At 41.6% G+C, this 21,937-nt stretch overlaps 1 protein-coding gene and 1 long non-coding RNA gene across 13 annotated transcripts in view; one reads left to right on the top strand and one right to left on the bottom strand.

Annotated features, from left to right (window-relative positions):
• Window positions 1–21,937, bottom strand: part of PTK2 (protein tyrosine kinase 2) — a 391,237-nt gene that overhangs the window by 49,644 nt on the left and 319,656 nt on the right. For 11 of the 12 annotated variants that reach the window (XM_043507295.1, XM_043507291.1, XM_043507296.1 and 8 more), the window contains 2 exons: window positions 20,026–20,230; window positions 235–346 (listed from right to left, as the gene is read on the bottom strand). In XM_043507295.1, coding sequence (XP_043363230.1) covers window positions 235–346; window positions 20,026–20,230 — 317 coding nt within the window. Of the gene's footprint in view, window positions 1–234; window positions 347–550; window positions 980–20,025; window positions 20,231–21,937 lie in introns of those variants that run through there. The other variant, XM_043507297.1, reaches the window with a different exon arrangement.
• On the top strand, window positions 285–21,917 carry LOC119850812. The gene is made up of 4 exons (XR_005291036.2): window positions 285–375; window positions 4,332–4,414; window positions 9,344–9,459; window positions 21,328–21,917. It is a non-coding gene; the product is annotated as an uncharacterized LOC119850812 (long non-coding RNA).

The raw sequence follows: 21,937 nt of genomic DNA, 5'->3' as shown, positions 1-21,937 counted from the left end.
GCAATACAAATCAGCTGTACTAACTCAGCCTATGGAAGGCTGGGTCCTTAAAGCGAAATCCGTCTAAAATAGTGTAAAATTAGTTAAGTGTCATCATTAGCAACAGATCATCAAACAAGGCATGAGAACGGAGCCATCTGGCTTCTCTCATCATTGAACAATATTTAACAGGTTAATGGAATAAAATCATAATATTGTTGAATGTAAAGTACGTGTTAAAAAAAAGCTGGCTACCTTGGGAGGGGCTTCATCTGATCCTCCTGAATCCCAGGACACTGTGACTTGTCGCCTTGATTCCATTCTCATTCGTTCTTCTTGCTGCAGCTTCTCTTCCTCCAGTATTGTACTAAGGAGAAAATAAAAGTTACACTGAAGGTAAGTAAAATTCTAGTTCAGTGTCTAATAGATGCTATCTCCAAATTTCTTTCAAACCCCCAGATTAATAGATCCCAGCCCACAGACTGACAGGAATATACAAGACAAACAAGGCTGCTTTTAAATAGGGAGAGGGCTGGTTAGGTTTCATAAAACTAATACTAGGGGAAAATACCTTTGCAAAATTAGCAACTGAAACAGAACAATGTTGATCTGCAAAGACATATGGTAACGAAAGACATTTTTAGAAAATTATGGGTGATCATGTAGGAGAGTTTTTCTCATGTGAACATTTCTTTTGATCTAGTGGCACAAGGCATAATTATACTGAGAAATCCCAAGAGGCAATTAATCAAGCACATACTTGCAAACATTTATTTTTCATATGGAAATATTCTATTGCAGCTCTGCAAAGGTATAAAACAAACTGCAGATATAATGTTTATGGAAGCATGAAAATCTTTCAGTTCTATTAACAAATTAAAAAAAGAAAATCTTAAATACTATGACTTCTTATTACATTTCAATGCAACTAGGAACACATTTAACAGACTAATTCAGCCAAACAGAAATGTGATGGCATTTACTCAGACTCTTACTATTCAGGCCAAAATATACAATTTCATCAAAATACAAAAGAGCAGTAAAACTAGCTTGCTACTTACCACTGTTCTGACTATCACAGACTATTTGAAGTTCAACATAATACTGCTGCCTCCACAGTAGCCTCCTCCCTGTTCTGCTATGTGGATTATTAATCTTGGATATTTGCCATTTTAAAAATACTTAGAATGCAGCTTTCAAATAGGAGTTAAAAATTTGTTAGAGCTGCATGCTACATAGATTCTTCAGGGTTCTGAGTAGGTCTGATTGTTTTCGTATCAACCTCTCCAGAAGGACAAACTAATCAATCTTGTAAAGGAGCAATTCCCCTGTGTTTACCACCGTTCAGGAGTTTATAATAAGGATGCTCATTTAAAAGTTTTTAATCTCCTGGTTTAGTCCACTAAAAAACACTCAGAATTACACATGCAGAGGATGAGATCGGTTGACATAGTCCATTCTAATTTGGGAACTTTCTTGCTCATTTCAAAAATAAATTCTGCTTGACTGGACACATTTTCTCTTTCAGCCAAAACAGAAAATACCTAATCTAGTCTAACAGCAACAGAAGTGGATTTAAAATATGCTGCTGCTATTTCAATCCATCGCTGCTGAAGTAAAACACACAAATGTCAGAACAAAAATATACTTTGGAAAATCTGATAAAGAACTTGTTAATAGCAATTCTGATACAATTGTTGCAGAAGCAAAACTCAAGCTAGGGTAGCCCAACAGATGGAATGTAGCAAAACAATCCTCCTATTCCCTTCTTCCTTCGTCAGGAGCAAGGACATCACAATGTAAAAAAAAATAAAAAAAAATCCCTTCCTGAAACTATCAAAAACCACCAGTAGCTTTGCGTTTAGGGCCAGGTTCGTATTTCAGATGCTGGATACACTACTGAGTAGCTTGAGAAATCAGTCTCTGTGCACCCATAACCATGAATAGCAGATGATTTTTCAAGACACGTGCCATGTCTCCAAGTTAAAAAAGTGAATGCTTTGTGTGTAATATACTTGGAGAGGTTTGTATCAGAGCCTTTGATACAGTGGGCTGATTTTCTAATATTAGCAAACGGAATGGAGACATATCAGACGTTTAGACAGGGATGATGTCAAAAATTTGTGCCACAGGTTTAAAGTTGTGGAACACCCACCTCCTAATCCCCAAAAGGGAATCTAACATTCTCATCTTGTCTGCCTGTCTAGCTATGTGTCACGTTCATCATCTTGCTATCTGATATTTTCTAAGTCCAAAAAGATGGAGTGGGAATGCCACACAGACATAAATGCCGTATTTTTCATAACATAGGCTAAGCCACTTGCCTCACGACCCCAACTCAGTCCAGTGAGATATTTCTTAGTCCTTGTCATAAAGAGGCGTCGACCCCCTTACCAAAATATCCTGGGACTGTTCTAGCTAAAGACTGATCACATGAAATAGAGCTTGCACTTGGATGCCTGAGACTCCCCAGTAGAAAAAATGAATATAAAATGGAAATGCCACTGGGAAGTTTTAAACTGCTGAAAGCAAACAGTATAAATAACTCACAAAAATGTCTTTGTTTTGACAATGGGAAGACCAACCCATAGATGGAGTAAATCAAGAGATATTTTTGACCTTCTCTCAGTACAGCTGCTTGAGTACTCTGAGCAGTTAGACGTCAGAGAAGGTCAGGAAAGTCAGATCTAGGCATATTTTCCCAAACTACACATATTTTTAGCTACAGTAAGGACAGATGCATTTCTATTCATATAGTTTCCCAGCCATTTCTTAAGGCAATGCCATCAAACTTAACATTTTTCTAAAAAAGAAAAGGAGTACTTGTGGCACCTTAGAGACTAACAAATTTATTAGAGCATAAGCTTTCGTGAGCTACAGCTCACTTCATCGGATGTGAGCTGTAGCTCACGAAAGCTTATGCTCTAATAAATTTGTTAGTCTCTAAGGTGCCACAAGTACTCCTTTTCTTTTTGAGAATACAGACTAACACGGCTGCTACTCTGAAACATTTTTCTAGGAAGGTTTAGATGTTTGATTTACAATTTAAACTATTAAATGGTTTACTTAACTTGAGAAATAAATTTAACTTTACTTACAAAGAGCTCATTTCTGGAACATCTCATTAAAAAGCAAACAGTTACCAATAGTTTCCACACAAGAGTTATCTGAGATCCTGCATGGTTTTCTTTTACTTAAGAAAAAAAAGTAATTCTAGTATCTCAGATATCACTGTGTGGAAACTGATGATAAATGCTGACATTTTAATGGCAACTTCTCTCTTTCTAAGAAATTTGTCAGTGTAGCATCTAGATGACAAACTCAAAAAATACAAGAAGCACTTTCTCCAATATATGTCACCATATTCTCTACCCTGCCCTCATTTTATTCCAGTTTCCCAAGGGGATCATTCCTAACGGAGGTCTTTAAAGGAAAACACAGTTTAGCAGGGTGGATAAAAATCAATGATTTAAAAAAAATTTTAAAACTCAGATTTGTATTTAAATCTGATTTTTGAAATTTAAGTTAAATACTTCAAAAACTAAACATTTCAAATTACATTTGAAATGACAACCAACGTCCTAAAGTTATTATAATCTACTAAAATTATTTAAATTAAATAAAAAATAATATTCAAAAGTACATGTTTGCTGCCAAAGTTTTTAATAAAAGTCAAACCACTGACTTGCTAAGCTCCTGGAACCATCGTTTGTTGAAGTGCTAATCCAGTTTTTGACAGCAGTAGCCTTCTCTGTAGGTGCAGAAAAACTATTTTCTTCAGTTTATTTAATTAGTTTGAGGATCCTGGCCATGGTGACCAGAAACAATGAATTAAATTCACTAACTACAGATAATACTTCCTTTGTTTAATAAGTCAGTTTTAAATGCAAATCATGTTTTCATGAAAAACATTTTTCTTATACATCCTACATTTAAGGTAGTTTTAAACCATTTTAAAAAATGCTGCTCTTTGCATTTTAATTGAATTCCAATTTCTATCCAAATAGAGCATGACACAAATCTGGAGTAAATAAATAATCCTCTAGTAAATAAGAAATACATCATTCACCAATTTCTGACATAATAAAAAATGGAAAAATTAAGAATCTGAATAAACGTATGTTAAAGTACATACTTTCTTAAATAAATGTGTACAGATATACTGTATCCTCCTGGTGTAATGAGCTCTTACCCCACACGGAGGATGCGGGGGGAGGTTCGAAAGCTGATAGAGTAGAAGACAGCCAGAGAACTATTTGGAGATTCTCTGGGTGGAGATGGTGTGCCCTGACTCTTTCTGCTATGGTGACAAACAGCTTTGGGGATTTCCTGATTGGTTTTGTTCTCTGTAGGTAGAAAATCAAGGCCTGCCGAACATCGAGGGAGCGAAGTCTTGGTTCCTCTGTGGAAACGTGGGGTTTTGGGAAGAACACAGGTAAGCAATGGATTGGTTAAGGTGAAATTCTGAAACTACTTTAGGGGTGAATTTGGGGTGTAGATGTAAAGAAACCTTATCCTTATGGAATACAATGTATGGAGGATCTGCCATTATCACTCCAAGTTAACCGACCCTTCTCACTGAGGTGATGTCTACAAGAAAAGCAATCTTCATAGAAAGGAGGGACATGGATTAAGTAGCTAAAGGCCTTGTGAGTATTGAGAGAACAAGATTCAGGTCCCACTGGGGAGTAGGCTTCTGTGTAGGAGGGAAAGTTCAACTAGGCCTTTCCAAAATCTACCAGTCAGTGGATGTGTGAACACCGAGTAGCTCTGAGAAGGTGGATGGTATGCGCTGGTCACTGCCAAATGGACTCTCAAGGAGCTGATGGACAAACCTGATGTCTTCAAAGATAGGATATAGTCCAAGATGAGAGGAATATCTGTAGTCTCAGGAAGAATGCCTCTTTGCTGTGCCCAAGAAGAGAAGTGCTTCTATTTAGCTAGATAACATTTTCTAATAGAGTCCTTTCTACTATTGGAGACAGTCATGTAACATTATCAGACATTGTAAGGACATGGTGAGAATGGATGAATTGAAGAAAGGACTCATATGCTTTCAGTACTGCTCACAACTCCATGATATTGATATGTATCCTGGCCTCTCAAGATGTCCAAACACCCTGTGCTGTGTGACTGTTCATGTGGGCTGCCCCACCTAATAGGGATGTGTCCATAATGATGGTCCTGTCTAGGGAGAAAGAGAAAGCCCACGTAACAACTGCAGATTGGAGGCCAGTTCTCGCTATCAGTTTGCCCTCGTCTATCAGAACTTTAAAATGTGTTCTGTCTTATTGCAGAAGGCTGTCAGTAAACTCTGCAAACTTGGTATAGTTTAGGAAATGGTATTTAGACAGTAGCACCTGGTAACTGGCTATCCTGAACTGGAGGCTGGATGATGGAGAAGGTCTCTCTTCCCAGTAGATCCAAGTGTTTGCCTCTTTGTCAGCAGGAGAAGACCAGGGATGTTGTTGTCTAGCTCTTTCAGAAACGCCATGGACCACCAGTGAAGTGGGAGTGGAGTGAAAAAACAAAAATTCCATACCCTTAGCCCGCACATAATAAAGCTTCTTCACCCCTTTGGGGGTAGGAGTGCAGGTGGCAATTGTCCTAGCTGGCTCCAGTGTAGCTTCATTAATGGGGAGAGCTATTCTGTTGGATCTGGAAGTGTGCAAGATGTCTACAAGTTTGTGCTAGGATCTCAAGCGGAATCTGAAGCTCTCCAACAACTCTGCAGAGACGGTTCTGGAACTACCTGAAGTCATTGGTAGAGCCTGTGTGGATACCAAATTTATATCTGCAGATGCGGATATAAATTTTGTATCCATGCAGGGCTCTAGTCATTGGGAGGTTGGGGGCAGGGGAAGGGGATGTAGAAGTCACTGCTTCAGCTGGGGATGATGATGGCAATCTTGCTGGTATGTACATGTTATAATTCTTGATGTCTGATTTGTGTCCATTTATTCTTTTATGTAGAGACTGTCCGGATTGGCCAATGTACCTGGCAGAGAGGCACTGCTGGCACATGATGGCATATATCACATTGGTAGATGTGCAGGTGAACGAGCCTCTGATAGTGTGGCTGATGTGATATATGCCATCATGTGCCAGCAATGCCCCTCTGCCCTGTACATTGGCCAAACCGGACAGTCTCTAGGTAAAAGAATAAATGGACACAAATCAGACGTCAAGAATTATAACATTCAAAAACCAGCCGGAGAACACTTCAATCTCTCTGGTCACTAGACTACAGACCTAAAAGTCGCAATATTACAACAAAAAAACTTCAGAAACAGACTCCAATGAGAGACTGCTGAATTGGAATTAATTTGCAAACTGGACACCACTAAATTAGGCTTGAATAAAGACTGGGAGTGGATGTGTCATTACACAAAGTAAAACTATTTCCCCATGTTTATTTCCCCCCCCCACTGTTACTCACACGTTCTTGTCAACTGCTGGAAATGGCCCATCTTGATTACTACTACAAAAGGTTTTTTTTCTCTCCTGCTGGTAATAGCTCACCTTAACTGATCACTCTCATTATAGTGTGTATGGTAACACCTATGGTTTCATGTTCTCTGTGCATATAAAATCGTCCTACTGTATTTTCCACTGCATGCATCCGATGAAGTGAGCTGTAGCCCACGTAAGCTTATGCTCAAATAAATTTGTTAGTCTCTAAGGTGCCACAAGTACTCCTGTTCTTTTGCAGGGATATTATGTCCACTGCATTCCTGTATCCAACAAATCAGTTACCCTGTCAAAGAAGGAATCAAGCTGGTTTAGTGTGATTTGGTCTTAGTAAATCCATGCTCGCTGCTAGTGATTACCCCTTCATCCTGCAGGTGTTCTCAAATTGAATGTTTTATACATTGCTCTACTAGCTTCCCAGGTACTGAAGTCAGGCTGACTGGTCTATAATTCCTCGACTCCTCCTTTTCCCCCTTTTCAAAGACGGGCACCACATTAGCCCTTCTCCAGTCTTCCAGGACCTCTCCTGTCATCCATAAGTTAGTAAATATTATTGCCAGTGGCTCTGAGATTTCTTCAGCTAATTCCTTTAGTACAGTCAGGTGAATAGCATCAGGGCCCACTGATTTAATACATTCAAATTAGTCCAAAGATCTCTGAAGTGTTCTTTACTTATCTGCATCACTTCCCCTTTATTGTCTATGGTAACTTTGCTAGTCATCTGGTCACATGTTATTTTTTCTGACAAGACTGAAGCAAAGTAGGTCTTGAGCAGCTGCCTTCATATCATCTTCGGTTACTAGTTCACCTTCTCTACTGAGCAGTGGACCAGTACCGTCCTTGATCCTTCTTTTTGTCTGACACATTTGAAGAACCCCTTCTTGTTGTCTCTAACATTTCTTGCCAATTTTAACTCATTCTTTGCCTTGGCCTTCCTGATTTGTTCTGTACATGCTCACGCTATTCCCATGTATATTCCTTTGGTGACATGTCCCTCCTTCCACTTCCTGAATGTATCCCTTTTGGTTTTTAGATAGCTAAAAAGCAACCTCTGCAGCCACATTGGCCTCCTGTAGCTCTTCTTACCTTACCTCTGTGTCGGAATAGCTCTAGTATTACATCTTTTAAGAACTGCCAGTTCCCTTTGACTCCTTTTCTTCCTCAGTGGTCTTTCCATTGGACCTTGCCTACTATTTCTCCGAGTCCATTGACATCTACCTTTCTGAAGTCCAGTGTCCTGGTTTTCCTGTCCTCATGTCCTTCTTTCCAAAGGATCTTGAATTCTATCAGATCATGATCACTTCCTCCCAAGTTCCCAACCACCTTTACGTTCACAACTAATTCATCCCTGTTGATCAAACCAGATCCAAAATGGAGGACCTGCTAGTTGTTGAAACAGAAAGCTCTTCCCTACACATGCTAAGAATTTACAGGACATATTATGTTTTGCTGCAACAGTCTTCCATCAGATATCAGGGAAGTTAAAATCCCCCCACTAATTCCTGCTCATGTGTGTTAACTAATCTTGTTACACGCTTGTAGAATTACTCATCCACTTCCTCTTTCTGATTTGGTGGTCTTTAATAGATCCCCCCCATCGTAACATCTCTACTGTTTTTTTCCCCTTGTTATTCTCCCTCAGAGACTCCCAGTAGGTCTGTCACTCACTTTCTCTTGGACCTCGGAAAAAGTGTATACATTCTTGATGTACAGCGCAACACCTCCTCCTTTTTTCCCATACCTATCATCCTTTCGGAACAAGCTATATCCTTCAATGCTGCTACTCCGATCCTGGGATTTGTCCCACCAAGTCTCTGTGATGCCAATTAAGTCATAATTTTCTTCATATTTCATGACTTCCAGTTCATACTCCATACAGTTGTATACAGGAATCAAAGCTATTTTGCAGACTGCCCTGTTGCTTTTCTTTTTGTCTTTTTAATGCCATTGTGATTTCTAGATCCTTCTCCAGAATATGTTGCTTCACCTTGTCTTCGGTACTTAAGCCTAGATGCGCATTGGCTGGATTAGTCTGATTTCTCTGAAGTGGACTTTGAGGAACACTTAGTCTCATGCTTATGAGAGTGCATCTTACCTTCCTGACAACACTCCACCATGAGGTTTGTGTGGGCAGATTCCCCACACCAGAGTCAGATGTTACAGCAGGAGGTACATTCCTTGCTGAATCAGGCCGACACACAGAGGGGTTCCCTGGCCTAGTCTGACTGGGGCCTCATGGCCTTCTCCATTAAGTATTTGCAGAGATGAAATTTCTGCCCTTCTTCGGTATGGCTGGGGAACAATGGGCAGATACTGCATCTTGACGCAATGTGAGATTCCCCAAAGCAGTCCAGGCAGCGCTGGTGGTTGTCATTGACTGAGAAGGATTGCAGGCATGAAGCACAGAATTTGAAGCTCAAAGTCCAGGGTGTAGCTTGCTACCTGAATAGGTTATGGGGGGAAGAGAGGGTCCTCTCAGGAGAATAATCTAATGCAGTGATTCTCAAAGCCGGTCCACCGCTTGTTCAGAGAAAGCCTCTGGTGCACCAGACTGGTTTGTTTACCGGCCGCGTCTCCAGGTTTGGCCGATTGAGGCTCCCACTGGCTGCGGTTCGCCGCTCCAGGCCAATGGGGGCTGCGGGAAAGTCAGACAGTATGTCCCTTGGCCCGCGCCACTTCCTGCAGCCCCCATTGGCCTGGAGCAGTGAACCGTGGCCAGTGGGAGCCGCAATTGGATGAACCTGCGGACGCGGCAGGTAAACTGGTCCGGCGCGCTGGGGCTTTCCCTGAACAAGCGATGGACCGGCTTTGAGAACCACTGATCTAATGCTAAATGGTACAAACTATTAAAACTGTTAAATTATTTACAAATTAGATGATTCTTATTTTGTAGAATGAAGCCAAAGCTGCAGACACTGAAGGTTCCAACCCAGACCATGTGGCGGTGAGAAGGAACTGGAGAGATTGTTGGTCCGCCCTGTCTTTTACCTCCTTGGTTGAAGGCATGAGGTGAGGCAGGGTGCATGTGTGGACAGACAGACTACTTTCAAATTCTCTGGCTTTGGGCACGTGGTGTGCATGTGTAGCTTATAATCAGTGCTATTTCAGATGCAGGAGAAGAAAAATGTTTTCTTCACAAAGCAGTAGACTTCATCAAAATAAAGAGGAACATGGTGTCACTATAACATTGGCCCCAGAGTATAGAACTAACATGGCCCTCAGCTTCAAAAGCTGATCTGAAATATATCCAGAAGAGAGCAGCAAAAGCACATACACAAAGAGCCAACAGGGAAATGGCTTGTTTTTGAAAGTTCATGGGAATGAGTTTTGAAACATGATCTTCTCTAACTGGCCGAGATTGTGTCACTGTAAGGAAATCAGCAACCTTAATGACTAGCATTGTCTTTGTGGAGTGCAAAGAAGCTCTAGGGACCCTTGTGCAACTGAAGGGCGACTCCTCAGTCAATTGCTGATCTGCCAGCAGTCAAAGGTCATCAATTCTGGAGCTGCAAGAGAGATCTTTCCCCCTACTGGCTGCTTCACATTGCTCAGCCCTGGCAGAGCAGCAGACTTCAACTCCACAACTCTCTCTTCTCAATTTAATCTCCATCATAGCTGCAGTTTATCCTCTGGCACCTTGCCTCTGCCCTTGTCCTTAATTTCTCCTCCTTTCCCCATGTTTTCATGAGCTCTACTGACTTCTCACTTCCTGTAGTTCAGTGTCACTTCCTCAATCCCGACTTCCACAGTTCCTCTTAAGTCTTGGCCAGCTTCACTTCTCCCCTTACCCAAAGGATACTCTCTCAATTCTGGTCTACCAGACTATTGCCCTCTCTTTGTTCACATAATTGAAGACTCAGGTCTCATTCACATTGACAAGAAGTTGTCAACAATACAATTTAATACATATACCTTAACTATGTAACCACGTTATCTTCTTGTGTCATCTCCTTGCTGTAATTCTGGTTCATCAGTACCATCAGCACCACATCCCCTCCTTTCTGTACTGTGAATGCCCACTCATATAATATTATGACTGTAAGCTCCTTGGGGCAACCGCTATATTTGTCTACCAGTTATATAAAACCAGTGGTGCACTTTTGTACACTGTGGTAGTAACAACAGGAGTGCTACTGTAGTTAGTCCATTGGCTACTCCTGGGGGAATTCTGCATACAATATTTTAAAATTCTGCAAATTTTATTTGTCAAAATAAAACTACATAATCACCCCAGTTTCAATTATTTTGGTAGTTTATTTCCAAATATCTGTCAGCAAGTATGTCTGTAACAATACAGACACACAAAATTCCTCCAGGAGTAGGGCAATAAAGAAACCCCTATGACAACCCAGTTCCTGTTTCTCCGCTGCCCCCACCCCCAAGAGCCCAGCTGAGGGGCCAGACACCCACAGCCCCTCCTCCAACTCCAGATGCGAGGCTCCCTCAGCCAATACACTTGAACCCCCTTCTCCCCCGAGCCCAGACGTGAGGGCCCCCCGCAGCCCAGATACCGCACCACCTCCCCTGCAGAGCCCACCGTGGCCCCCACATCCCAGACATGCCGCCACCTCCCCGAGTTGGGTTGCGAGGTGTCCGGTTTTTGACCAGAAACCTCGGATGAAAAGGGACCCTGGTGGTGGCCATTAAAAGTTCAGTTGGCGGTGCAGCAGGCTCCCTGTCTACTCTAGGTGTGTGCAGCTCCTGGAAGCAGCTGCCAGGTTCCTGCAACCCCTAGGTGCATGGGAGGCCAGGGAGGCTCTGAGTGCTGCCCCCTTGTGCCAGCTCCGCAGCTCTTACTGACTGGGAACTGTGACCAATGGGAGCTGCGGGAGTGGTGCCTGCGGGTGTGAGGGCAGCACGTGGCACCTCCCTTACTGCCCATGCATCTAGGGGCTGCAGGGACCTGGCAGCCACTTCCTGGGAGCCACGGTAAGCGCCACTGGGACCCCGCATCTCAAACCCTCTCCCACACTACAACCTCACATCCCCTCCCACATCCAAACTCCCTCCTGCACCCTGCTCCCCAACAGCAACCCCCCTGCCTCAGGCCCCCTCCTGCACTCCAAAGCTCTCATTCCTGGCCCCACCCAGAATCTACACCCCCTGCCGAAGCCCTCACCCGCCCTGCACCCCAACCCCCTCCTTCACCCCAAACTCCTCATCCCCAGCCCCACCCCAGTCCACACCCCCAGCTGAAGCCCGCACCCCCTCCTGCACTCTGAACCCCTCAGCCCCAGCCCAGACTCCACTCCTTCACCCCAAGCCCCTCATCACCAGCCCCACCCCAGAGCCTACACCCCCAGCTAGAGTCCCCCCCAACACTCTGTCCCGGCCTGGAGCCCTCTCCCACACTCCAAACGCCTCATTGCTGGCCCCACCCCAGAGCCTGCACCCCCAGTCAGAGCCCTCAGCCACCTCCTGCACCCCAACCCCCTCCCCCAGCATGGCGAAAATGAGTGAGGGAGAGTGAGCAATGGAGGGAAAGGAGATGGAGCGAGCAGGGGCAGGGCCTCAGAGAAGGGGTGGGGCCGAGGTGTTCAGTTTTGTGTGATTAGAAAGTTGGCAACCCTACCCTAGAGTCCAGCCGTGGCCCCCCAGAGACCAGACATCCACCTCCTCCCTCCCGGAACCCAGCCGTGGCCTCCCACACCAGCCCAGATGCCCGTCCCCCTACTGCCCAGGGATCAAGAAGGAGAAACAGCATGTTTCTAGGTCCCAGGCTTACGTAGAGTTTCCTGCATGCCACCTTCTTCTTCCCTCAGGGCATGCAGGGAACTGCAGCTGCTAGGAACCCTCTCCTCCCGCCAAAAGTGTCTTCTGTGTGTGAGCTGGGCTCTGCCTGGTCCAGTGGCCCTTAGTGGCGGCAAGCAGCACTGCAGCCCATTTATGTGGAGAAAAAGAAATTATGTGAAAAAAACATTAATTTCTGCAAAATTCTGCATTGCGCAGTAGCGCAGAATTCCCCCAGGAGTAACGAAGCTGCTGGTATTTTTATTTGTCTTGATCTGCTGTAAGCAGGGTTTGACAATACAACGGTTCAAGCACTGGCAGCTAGTTTACACAGGTCTTCCACCAATGGAGCTGCACCAGCAGTAGAGCAATAGTGGGATATCAAGAAAAAAGTGGTTACTTAAACACAGATAATGTCTATACAAAAACAGAGAACAGAAACCCAAACTATTCTGTGCTATTAAATATTACAGAGATCAGGACAAAAGTTCTCCATTTAGCTAAGGGGAGGGAGTCATAATTTATATTAGAATTCAGCATAGCTTATATTTTAATTGCTAATGTTTCACCCCGATCTATGCGTTCCTAACTTTTCATCCGATGAAGTAAGCTGTAGCTCGCGAAAGCTTATGCTCAAATAAATTTGTTAGTCTCTAAGGTGCCACAAGTCCTCCTTTTCTTTTAACTTTTCAGTGCTTGCAAAAGCTGGATTATGAAAATAAAATATGCCACAAAAAAGAACTTGGAGTTGAGAAGAAAAGCAACACTAAATTATTCAGCATTGAATTATTCACCAGAAGTTCTCAGATTTGTAGAGCTAATTTGAATATATAAAGTTTTAGGCAGGATGTTTTGGATCAATTTAATAGAATCTTTGCAAATATTTTGGTAAGATTTACATATATATATATATATATATATAAGTATCACTTTGCCACATACTTATTCTTTTGCATGCAATGGTATATTAGTGAAAGATTTTAGAAGTAAAAAAATATCGTAAAGATAAATGAAATAAAGTTCTTGAAAAATCAAATTTGGTTTCCAAGCTTATCTTGACTCAGGAAAACAAAGCAGACTACACTGTAAACGGGTTCTTAGTATATATCATAAATAGGAAAATTAAATTTTCTTATTATACAAATAAACACCACTCTCATGATGAATCAGAGAATCACAAAGAGCTTTACAAACATAAAATTTATTCTTACAAAATGCCAGTAATATACCAGAAGTATCATCCCCATTTGACAGATGGGGAAAGTAAAATACAGGGTGGTTAAGTGATTAGCCAAAGGCACAGACAGTTAACTTTGTAGCTGGAATTATAAGCACAGCTTATATCTGAGGGAAAATAATTATTATGGCTTTATCAAACTCAAGAGAGTGTATGTGACCCAAGCACCTGTTGGTGCCAATTGGCAAAGGAGATGCAGAGGATGTTACAGGGATCCCCTGGGTCAGATATATACATAATAGTTCTCCAAAGGATGGCTTTAAGACTGCTACCAAAAGGGAGCAGCCCACTGGTCGACATAATCACTGCAAAATGTATTTCAGATAATATTTGAGGAATTATGTATCTATACAGAAAATTATATTCTTAAGGTCTTGGAGTTAAGGCAGGTCACCAGGAGTGACATACCTCAGAAATGTTTCTTTCAGGCAGGAGGTAACAGACATCTATATCACTATCTGGTCATTTATGTATTATATGCCTCATAATGGATGTCCACTTGCATACTGAGCCATGGGCTAACTGAAAGATTGATAAATCTACTCCAGTGAAAATCTACAAGATGAAACCAATAGCAGCGGGTGTCCTGTTTATAAATAAAGTCAAAAGATGGGACTGGTACATTGGGGGGGGGCAAAAACACATGGAAATCTTTACCTAGGAGGCAAGCTGCCAGCATGTCTGTCTCATGAAGGGAGGGCTACAGCCAAACGAGGCTGTAAAGTGCTGCAAGGATTTTGGGTGAGCCAAACTCTACAAGAGATGAGACTATCTAGTTAATTAAGTCTAGGCTCTAGAATGCATACTATGATTTTATTTGTAACCGTTTGTTTCCAATACTTCTACTTGCTGTCACTTAACTCCCTTCGCTTTGTTAAATAAATGTATACTTGATTTCACTATAAATGTAACTAAGTGCTGTGTATTCAACAGAGGGGTGATCTGAGGTGGAATTGGCAAGCTGGGGTTTAGTGTTTCTTTGGAAGCAGCGAATCTGTGAATACTGCAAGAATCCGGTGGACCAGGGGCTAGACACTGCAGGGAGGGAGGAGCTCGAGGATTGGAGTTTGCCTGTCACTAACCTCTAGAGAGACAGTGGGGCCTGCGAGGCCTAGAAGGGAGTACTTGTGTTTCCTGTGGCCAATGGAGTTCATAAATTTAAATATTCCAAGGCCAGAAGGGACAATTGCAATCATTTAGTCCAACCTCTTGTGTAACACCAGCCAGAGAACTTCCCCAAAATAATTCCTAGAGCATATTTTAAAGAAAAACATCCATTCTTGATTTAAAAATCATCAGTGATGGAGAATCCACCAGGACCCTTCGTAAATTGTTCTCATAGATTCATAGATATTAAGGTCAGAAGGGACCATTATGATCATGTAGTCTGACCTCCTGCACAATGCAGGCCACAGAATCTCACCCACCCACTCCTGCAATAAACCTCTCACCTATGTCGGAGCTATTGAAGACCTCAAATCATGGTTTAAAGACTTCAAGGTGCAGAGAATTCTCCAGCAAGTGACCTGTGCCCCATGCTACAGAGGAAGTCAAAAAAACCCCAGGGCCTCTTCCAATCTGCCCTGGAGGAAAATTCCTTCCCGACCCCACATATGGCGAACAGCCGAACCCTGAGCATGTGGGCAAGATTCACCAGCCAGACACCCAGGAAAGAATTCTCTGCAGTAACTCAGATCCCACCCTAACATCCCATCACAGGCCGTTGGGCCTATTTAACATGAATAGTTAAAGATCAATTAATTGCCAAAATCATGTTATCCGATCATACCATCTCCTCCATAAACTTATCGAGCTTAATCTTGAAGCCAGATAGGTCTTTTGCCCCCACTGCTTCCCTTGGAAGGCTGTTCCAGAACTTCACTCCTCTGATGGTCAGAAACCTTCGTCTAATTTCAAGTCTAAACTTCCTGATGGCCAGTTTATATCCATTTGTTCTTATGTCCACATTGGTTGATCTTAAATAATTCCTCTCCCTCCATGGTATTTATCCCTCTGATATATTTATAGAGAGCAATCATATCTCCCCTCAGCCTTCTTTTGGTTAGGCTAAACAAGCCAAGCTCTTTGAGTCTCCTTTCATAAGACAGCTTTTCCATTTCTCGGAGCATCCTAGTGGCCCTTTTCTGTACCTGTTCCAGTTTGAATTCATCCTTCTTAAACATGGGAGGCCAGAACTGCACACAGTATTTCAGATGAGGTCTCACCAGTGCCTTGTATAATGGTACTAACACCTCCTTATCTCTACTGAAAATACCTCGCCTGATGCATCCTAAGACCGCATTAGCTTTTTTTATGGCGGTATCACATTGGTGGTTCATAGTCATCCTGTGGTCAACCAATATTCCAAGGTCCTTCTCTTCCTCTGTTACTTCCAATTGATGCATCTCCAGTTTATAACTAAAATTCTTGTTATTAATCTCTAAATGTATGACCTTACATTTCTCACTATTAAATTTCATCCTATTACTATTACTCCAGTTTACAAGGTCATCCAGATCCTCCTATATGATATCCCGGTCCTTCTCTGAATTGGCAATACTGCACAGCTTCATGTCATCCGGAAACTTTATGAGCACACATTCACCTTTTGTGCCGAGGTCAGTAATAAAAAGATTAAATAAGATTGGTCCCAAAACCAATCCCAGAGGAACTCCACTGGTCATCTCCCTCCAGTCTGACAGTTCACCTTTCAGTATGACCCGCTGTAGTCTCCCCTTTAATCAATTCCTTATCCACCTTTCAATTTTCATATTGATCCCCATCTTTTCCAATTTAACTAATAATTCCCCATGTGACACCATATCAAACGCCTTACTGAAATCGAGGTAAATTAGATCCACTGTGTTTCCTTTGTGTCAAAAATCTGTTACTTTCTCAAAGGAGAAGATCAGGTTGGTTTGGCATGATCTACCTTTTGTAAAACCATGTTGTATTTTGTCCCATTTACCATTGACCTCAATGTCCTTAACTACTTTCTCCTTCAAAATTTTTTCCAAGATCTTGCATACTACAGATGTCAAACTAACAGGCCTGTAGTTACCCGGATCATTTTTTTTTTCCTTTCTTAAAAATAGGAACTATGTGAGCAATTCTCCAGTCATACGGTACAACCCTTGAGTTTATAGATTCATTAAAAACACTTGCTAATGGGCTTGCAATTTCATGTGTCAGTTCCTTTTATATTCTTGGATGAAGATTATCTGGGCCCCCCGATTTAGTCCCATTAAGCTGTTCGAGTTTTGCTTTTACCTCAGATATGGTAATATCTACCTCCATATCCTTATTCCCATTTGCCATACTACCATTATCCCCAAGATCCTCATTAGCCTCATTAAAGACGGAGGCAAAGTATTTGTTTAGATATTGGGCCATGCCTAGATTATCCTTAACCTCCACTCCATCCTCAGTGTTTAGCGGTCCCACTTCTTTCTTGGTTTTCTTCTTATTTATATGGCTATAGAACCTTTTACTATTGGTTTTAATTCCCTTTGCAAGATGCAACTCTACTTGACTTTTAGCCTTTCTCACTTTATCCCTACATGTTCTGACCTCAATAAGGTAGCTTTCCTTGCTGATCCCTCCCATCTTCCACTCCCTGTATGCTTTCTGCTTTTTCTTAAATCACCTCTCTGAGATGCTTGCTCATCCAGCTTGGTCTACAACTCCTGCCTATGAATTTTTTCCCCTTTCTTGGGATGCAGGCTTCCGATAGTTTCTGCAGCTTTGACTTGAAGTAATCCCAGGCCTCCTCTGCCTTTAGATCCATAAGTTCTTCAGTCCAATCCACTTCCCTACCTAATTTCCTTAATTTTTGAAAGTCAGCCCTTTTGAAATCAAAAACCCTAGTCGCAGATTTATTTTTGTTTATCCTTCCGTTCAGTTTGAACTGAATTAGCTCATGATCACTTGAACCAAGGTTGTCCCCTACAACCATTTCTTCTATGAGGTACTCACTACTCACCAAAACCAAAGCTAAAATGGCATCCCCTCTTGTTGGTTCAGCAACTACTTGGTGAAGGAATCCATCAGCTATCACAACTAGGAAAATCTGAGCCCTATTATTATTACTAGCACTTGTCCTCCAGTCTGAGGGTTAATTACTCGCACGGCCAAAAATATACACCTTATTTCTAATTTGAATTTGTCTAGCTTCAACTTCCAGCCACTGGATTGTTTTACACCTTTCTATGCTAGATTGAAGGCCCTATTATTAAATATTTGTTCTCCATGTAGATATTTATAGACTGGAATCAAGTCACCCCTAACCTTCTCTGTTAAGCTAAAAAGATTGAGCTCTTTGAGTCTATTGCTATAAGGCATGTTTTCAAATCCTTTAATCATTCTCTTGGCTCTTCTCTGAACCTTCTCCAATTTATCAACATCGTTCTTGAACTGTGCACACCAGAATGGGACACAGTATTCCAGCAGTGGTCACACCAGCAGCAAACACAGAAGTAAAATAATTCCTCTACTCCTACTAGAGGGTCTCCTATTTATGCACCCCAGGATCACGTTAGCTCTTTTGGCCACAGCATCACCTGGGGAGCTCATGTTCAGCTGATCATCAACCATGACCCCCACATTTTTTTCAGAGTCATTGCTCTCCAGGACAGAGTCCTCCACTCTGTATTTATGGCCTACATTCTTTGTTCCTAGATGATACATTTACATTTAGCCATATTAACAGACATATTGTTTGCCTCCCTCAATTTTTGTGTAATCTACAAAGGTTAATCCGTGATAATTTTATGTTTTCTTCCAGGTCAATGATAAAAATGTTAAGTAGTGCAAGGCCAAAAACCTGATCCCTAAGGGTTGTCACTGAAAACACCTGCTTGCTGACAATACCTTGTTTACAATTACATTTTGAGACCTATCAGTTAGCCAGTTTCTAATCCATTTAACATGGGCCATGTTAATTTTATACCATTTTAATTTTTTAAATCAAAATGTCATGTGGTATCAAATCAAACTGCATACAAAAATTTAAGTATATTACATATCCACATTATCACCCGTATCAACCCAATTAGTAATCTCATAAAAAAAATCAAGTTAGTTTGACAGGCTCTATTTTCCATAAACCCATGTTCATTTGCATTAATTGTAAACCCATACTGATTTGCATTAATTAACATGTTGGACAGCTGACCCCCAGGAGGCACAGATCAGGCTTCCTCAGACTCAGGCCAGGTGGTAGCGAGGTGTCTCACAACTCTGGGTACCCCCAACAAGCGCCACATATACACCAAATAAAAATACAGACAGAACTAAATGAGAATGTAAGGGATAAATGCTGGGATACAGCTGAGGATGTCTGCACAAGTCTCTTGGGAATGTCTTCCAGTCACTGCAAGACTTACATACTCAGGAAGGTTTCAGAGTAGCAGCCATGTTAGTCTGTATTCGCAAAAAGAAAAGGAGTACTTGTGGCACCTTAGAGACTAATAAATTTATTTGAGCATTTATTTGATGCTCAAATAGATTTGTTAGTCTCTAAGGTGCCACAAGTACTCCTATACTCAGGAAGGTATGTAATTGGCTGTTTACCCCCCTTTTCACCAGCTATTCCTTTTTGGACTCTTTTTTTTGCCCGTTTTTCATAAGGAATATCTGTTTTTCCTTGGTATTGTGCCTAATTTCTGTTTAATTCTGTGGAAGACCACAGTGTCACCAACACTGCTGCATTCAGATCTGGATGTTTTATTGATAATAGAATCATTAATAATGGATTGCTACAATGGTCTACCTTATGAGGATATTCTAGGATTTCATATCAGAATTCCAGTCTACTTCTAATTTCAAGGATATTTTACTTACTGATGTTATGTAGCGGCAGATATCAATCTTTAATAAATTGGAGCGAAAATTTTCAAACTTGGGTGCCTTAAAATTAGGCATATAATTACATTTCCCCCCCCCGCAAATTCCTAAACAGACACCTATTTTCAGAGGCATTGAGCACCAGCAGCTCCCATTGACTTCAACAGGTTGAACTGTGGGCCTTCTGTGCCTCTGATAATCAGGACACTTTTATTTAGGAGCCTACCTATGTATTGAGGGTGGACATCTTCAAGGTCCTAGGGGTTTAGGAGCACAAATCCCAGTGACTTTCAGTGGAACTTGCGCTCCAAAATTCCTTAGGTAGTTTTGAAAATTTCCCCCCTAGATGCCAAACTCAAGGCACTCAAGTCTGAAAACTGTGAGCAGGGTAATTAAAAGAAACATGACATTTCTGTACTGTCTTAAGAGAGATGGACTATGTGATCTAGCAAGTTCTTTCAACCTCTAACTCTGAGGACCCCTAACTTATCTACCTATGCCTATAAACACAGTCTTAATACAGCCTTTGGAGGGCCGGGTTTGGATCTCAATTACACTGGATTTAGTGTCAAGTGTAATTCCTCTGATTTAAGTGCAGACTGTCTAGATTTACAACATTGTAACAGCAACTTAGTCCTTTCAAGGCACTAGCCTAGCACACTAGGCACTGTACTTTCCTTGGAAAGAAAACGATTGTATGAAAGACACAATCAAATCACATTTCTAATCAAAGAAATAACAATTAAAAAAAAAAACCAGCCTACCTGAGTTGTGCTTTAAGTTCAGTAAACCTGGGTCGTCTGCTGGGGTCATATGCCCAGCACTTGGTCATAAGGCTGTAGAGAGTAGGAGGGCAGTTTGGAGGCATTGGTAACCGTTCACCATTCTCAATTCGACCAATAACATCATTGTTCTTCACTCCTTGGAAGGGCTTTACTCCATGCATTAAAATTTCCCACATACACACACCTGGAAACAAAAAGCAAGAAACTTCCTAAAATGAGCAAACAACCAAAATCTGTGTTCTTGTACAACCAACTCCATGTTAAAGCTTAAGACAATGGAGTTGCTACTGAAGAGCAGTGCTAGGGGGCAAAATGAACAGTCCTTTCTCCAGAATAGCCATGTTTAGTAATTACCATGCATTAGAAGTTTGACGAAGTTCCCAATGCACTTTGTCCAGTACACGCAACCACCAAACACAACCCACTCTTGGCTGAGAAATATAGCTGGCTAATCTATCTTTTTTATATAGGACCTATCATCACATTACCTAAGTGCTGACCACAGAAAAGAATATTGAGCTATGTTAACTCTGTCTCTAAGTAGGTAGCGTCTATAAAATTACATGCATTACTAATCAGGTCTAAGTATGAGGAAGTATGACTTGCATCTAGCTCATCGCAAGCAGACAACTTTGAAAGGTTTCAGATTTAACTACTTTTTATCTCTTAAGTCAGACTGGTTGTTCGTATTCAAATCTACATTTTTTCATAATGCTTGTCCCAGTGTCTATTTTCCATTGCCTTGTTTTGACTTGTGTGTGGTATTTTTATACTTTGACAGTGTTTTATTATCAGCGTTTGTTCAACTTTTTTCTGTCGAAACTATGTATCAAAATGTAGTTTCTGTTGAAACTATGTTACCTACGTAATGAGAAAGAGATAGCCTGTGGGCCTATGAGCAGCTGGGGTACTCCACCTGCATTGCTGTTCTACGCCAGATGGAAAAGATACTTTATTTTGCAATTAGAGATTCCTTTTTTCAACTAAACAGTCATTAATCTTGATAAATCACATAGAGTTTTGCTTTATATTACTTAGAACTCTTTTGTTTTAAAGAGAACAAGCTGATTTTTTCCCCTGTAACTTTCTGCTATTCATACCCTGCTTGCCTTTTCTCTGCCTATCACAGCTTGTCTGGTCTGCGGAGCTGAGTATTCAAGACTGGGAGATCAGACTAGTGCAAAAACAGGAATGGTTTGCATAGTGAAGGGGACAGGATCATGGAAGATGGGAGGCATTCTTATAATTCCTCTTTTCACTCAACCTTTTGTCTTTTCTAAGATGACAGGAGACAAAAGGACGAGGAGAGTTTATATGCACCAAAAGCGGTTGGAACCACGGTCGGAGTGAGTGAAGAATGGGAAGGAGAGAAAGCCAGGACAAGATTTGGATCTCAGCCCAATCTTGTGAGGTGACTGGCCTTAATTCAATTTCAGGCTTTTTTTAAAACATTCAAAAACACTTTAAATTTCCTGCTAATTCTTCTTTCATAGCTAATGTTAAAGGGTTGAAACAGCGTAAGACAACAGAGGAAAAATACCCAGAGCAAGGGTGAACTGAACACTAGGAAAGGAAAAAGACAAAGCAAGGACATTCACCGAGGGAGCCCACAGCGCAGAAAAAAGTTGTGAAAATAGCAAAGCAGAAAGTGCAAATAATGGCTGGATAAAGGAACGCCAGCACAATTATACTTGAAGACAAAAAACAAACAAAGTAAGATAAAGAAATTCCTGCTATGACTATGGGTCTCATTTTCATTTACTTAAGAGCAGCTGTTAGGAGTGGTGAAAAGGGGCCTTAAGATAAATGAGAATCAGAACCACAGTGTATAGAATGAAAAAGTATGGAGAGATATAAAGTACCCAGTAAGCAGTCTGATTCTGGGACATGT

The sequence above is a fragment of the Dermochelys coriacea genome, chromosome 2, assembly GCF_009764565.3.
Source record: "Dermochelys coriacea isolate rDerCor1 chromosome 2, rDerCor1.pri.v4, whole genome shotgun sequence".
NCBI lineage: Eukaryota > Metazoa > Chordata > Testudines > Dermochelyidae > Dermochelys > Dermochelys coriacea.
The sequence above is the reverse complement of the archived record's forward strand: the minus strand, read 5'-3'. Positions and strand labels throughout refer to the sequence as shown.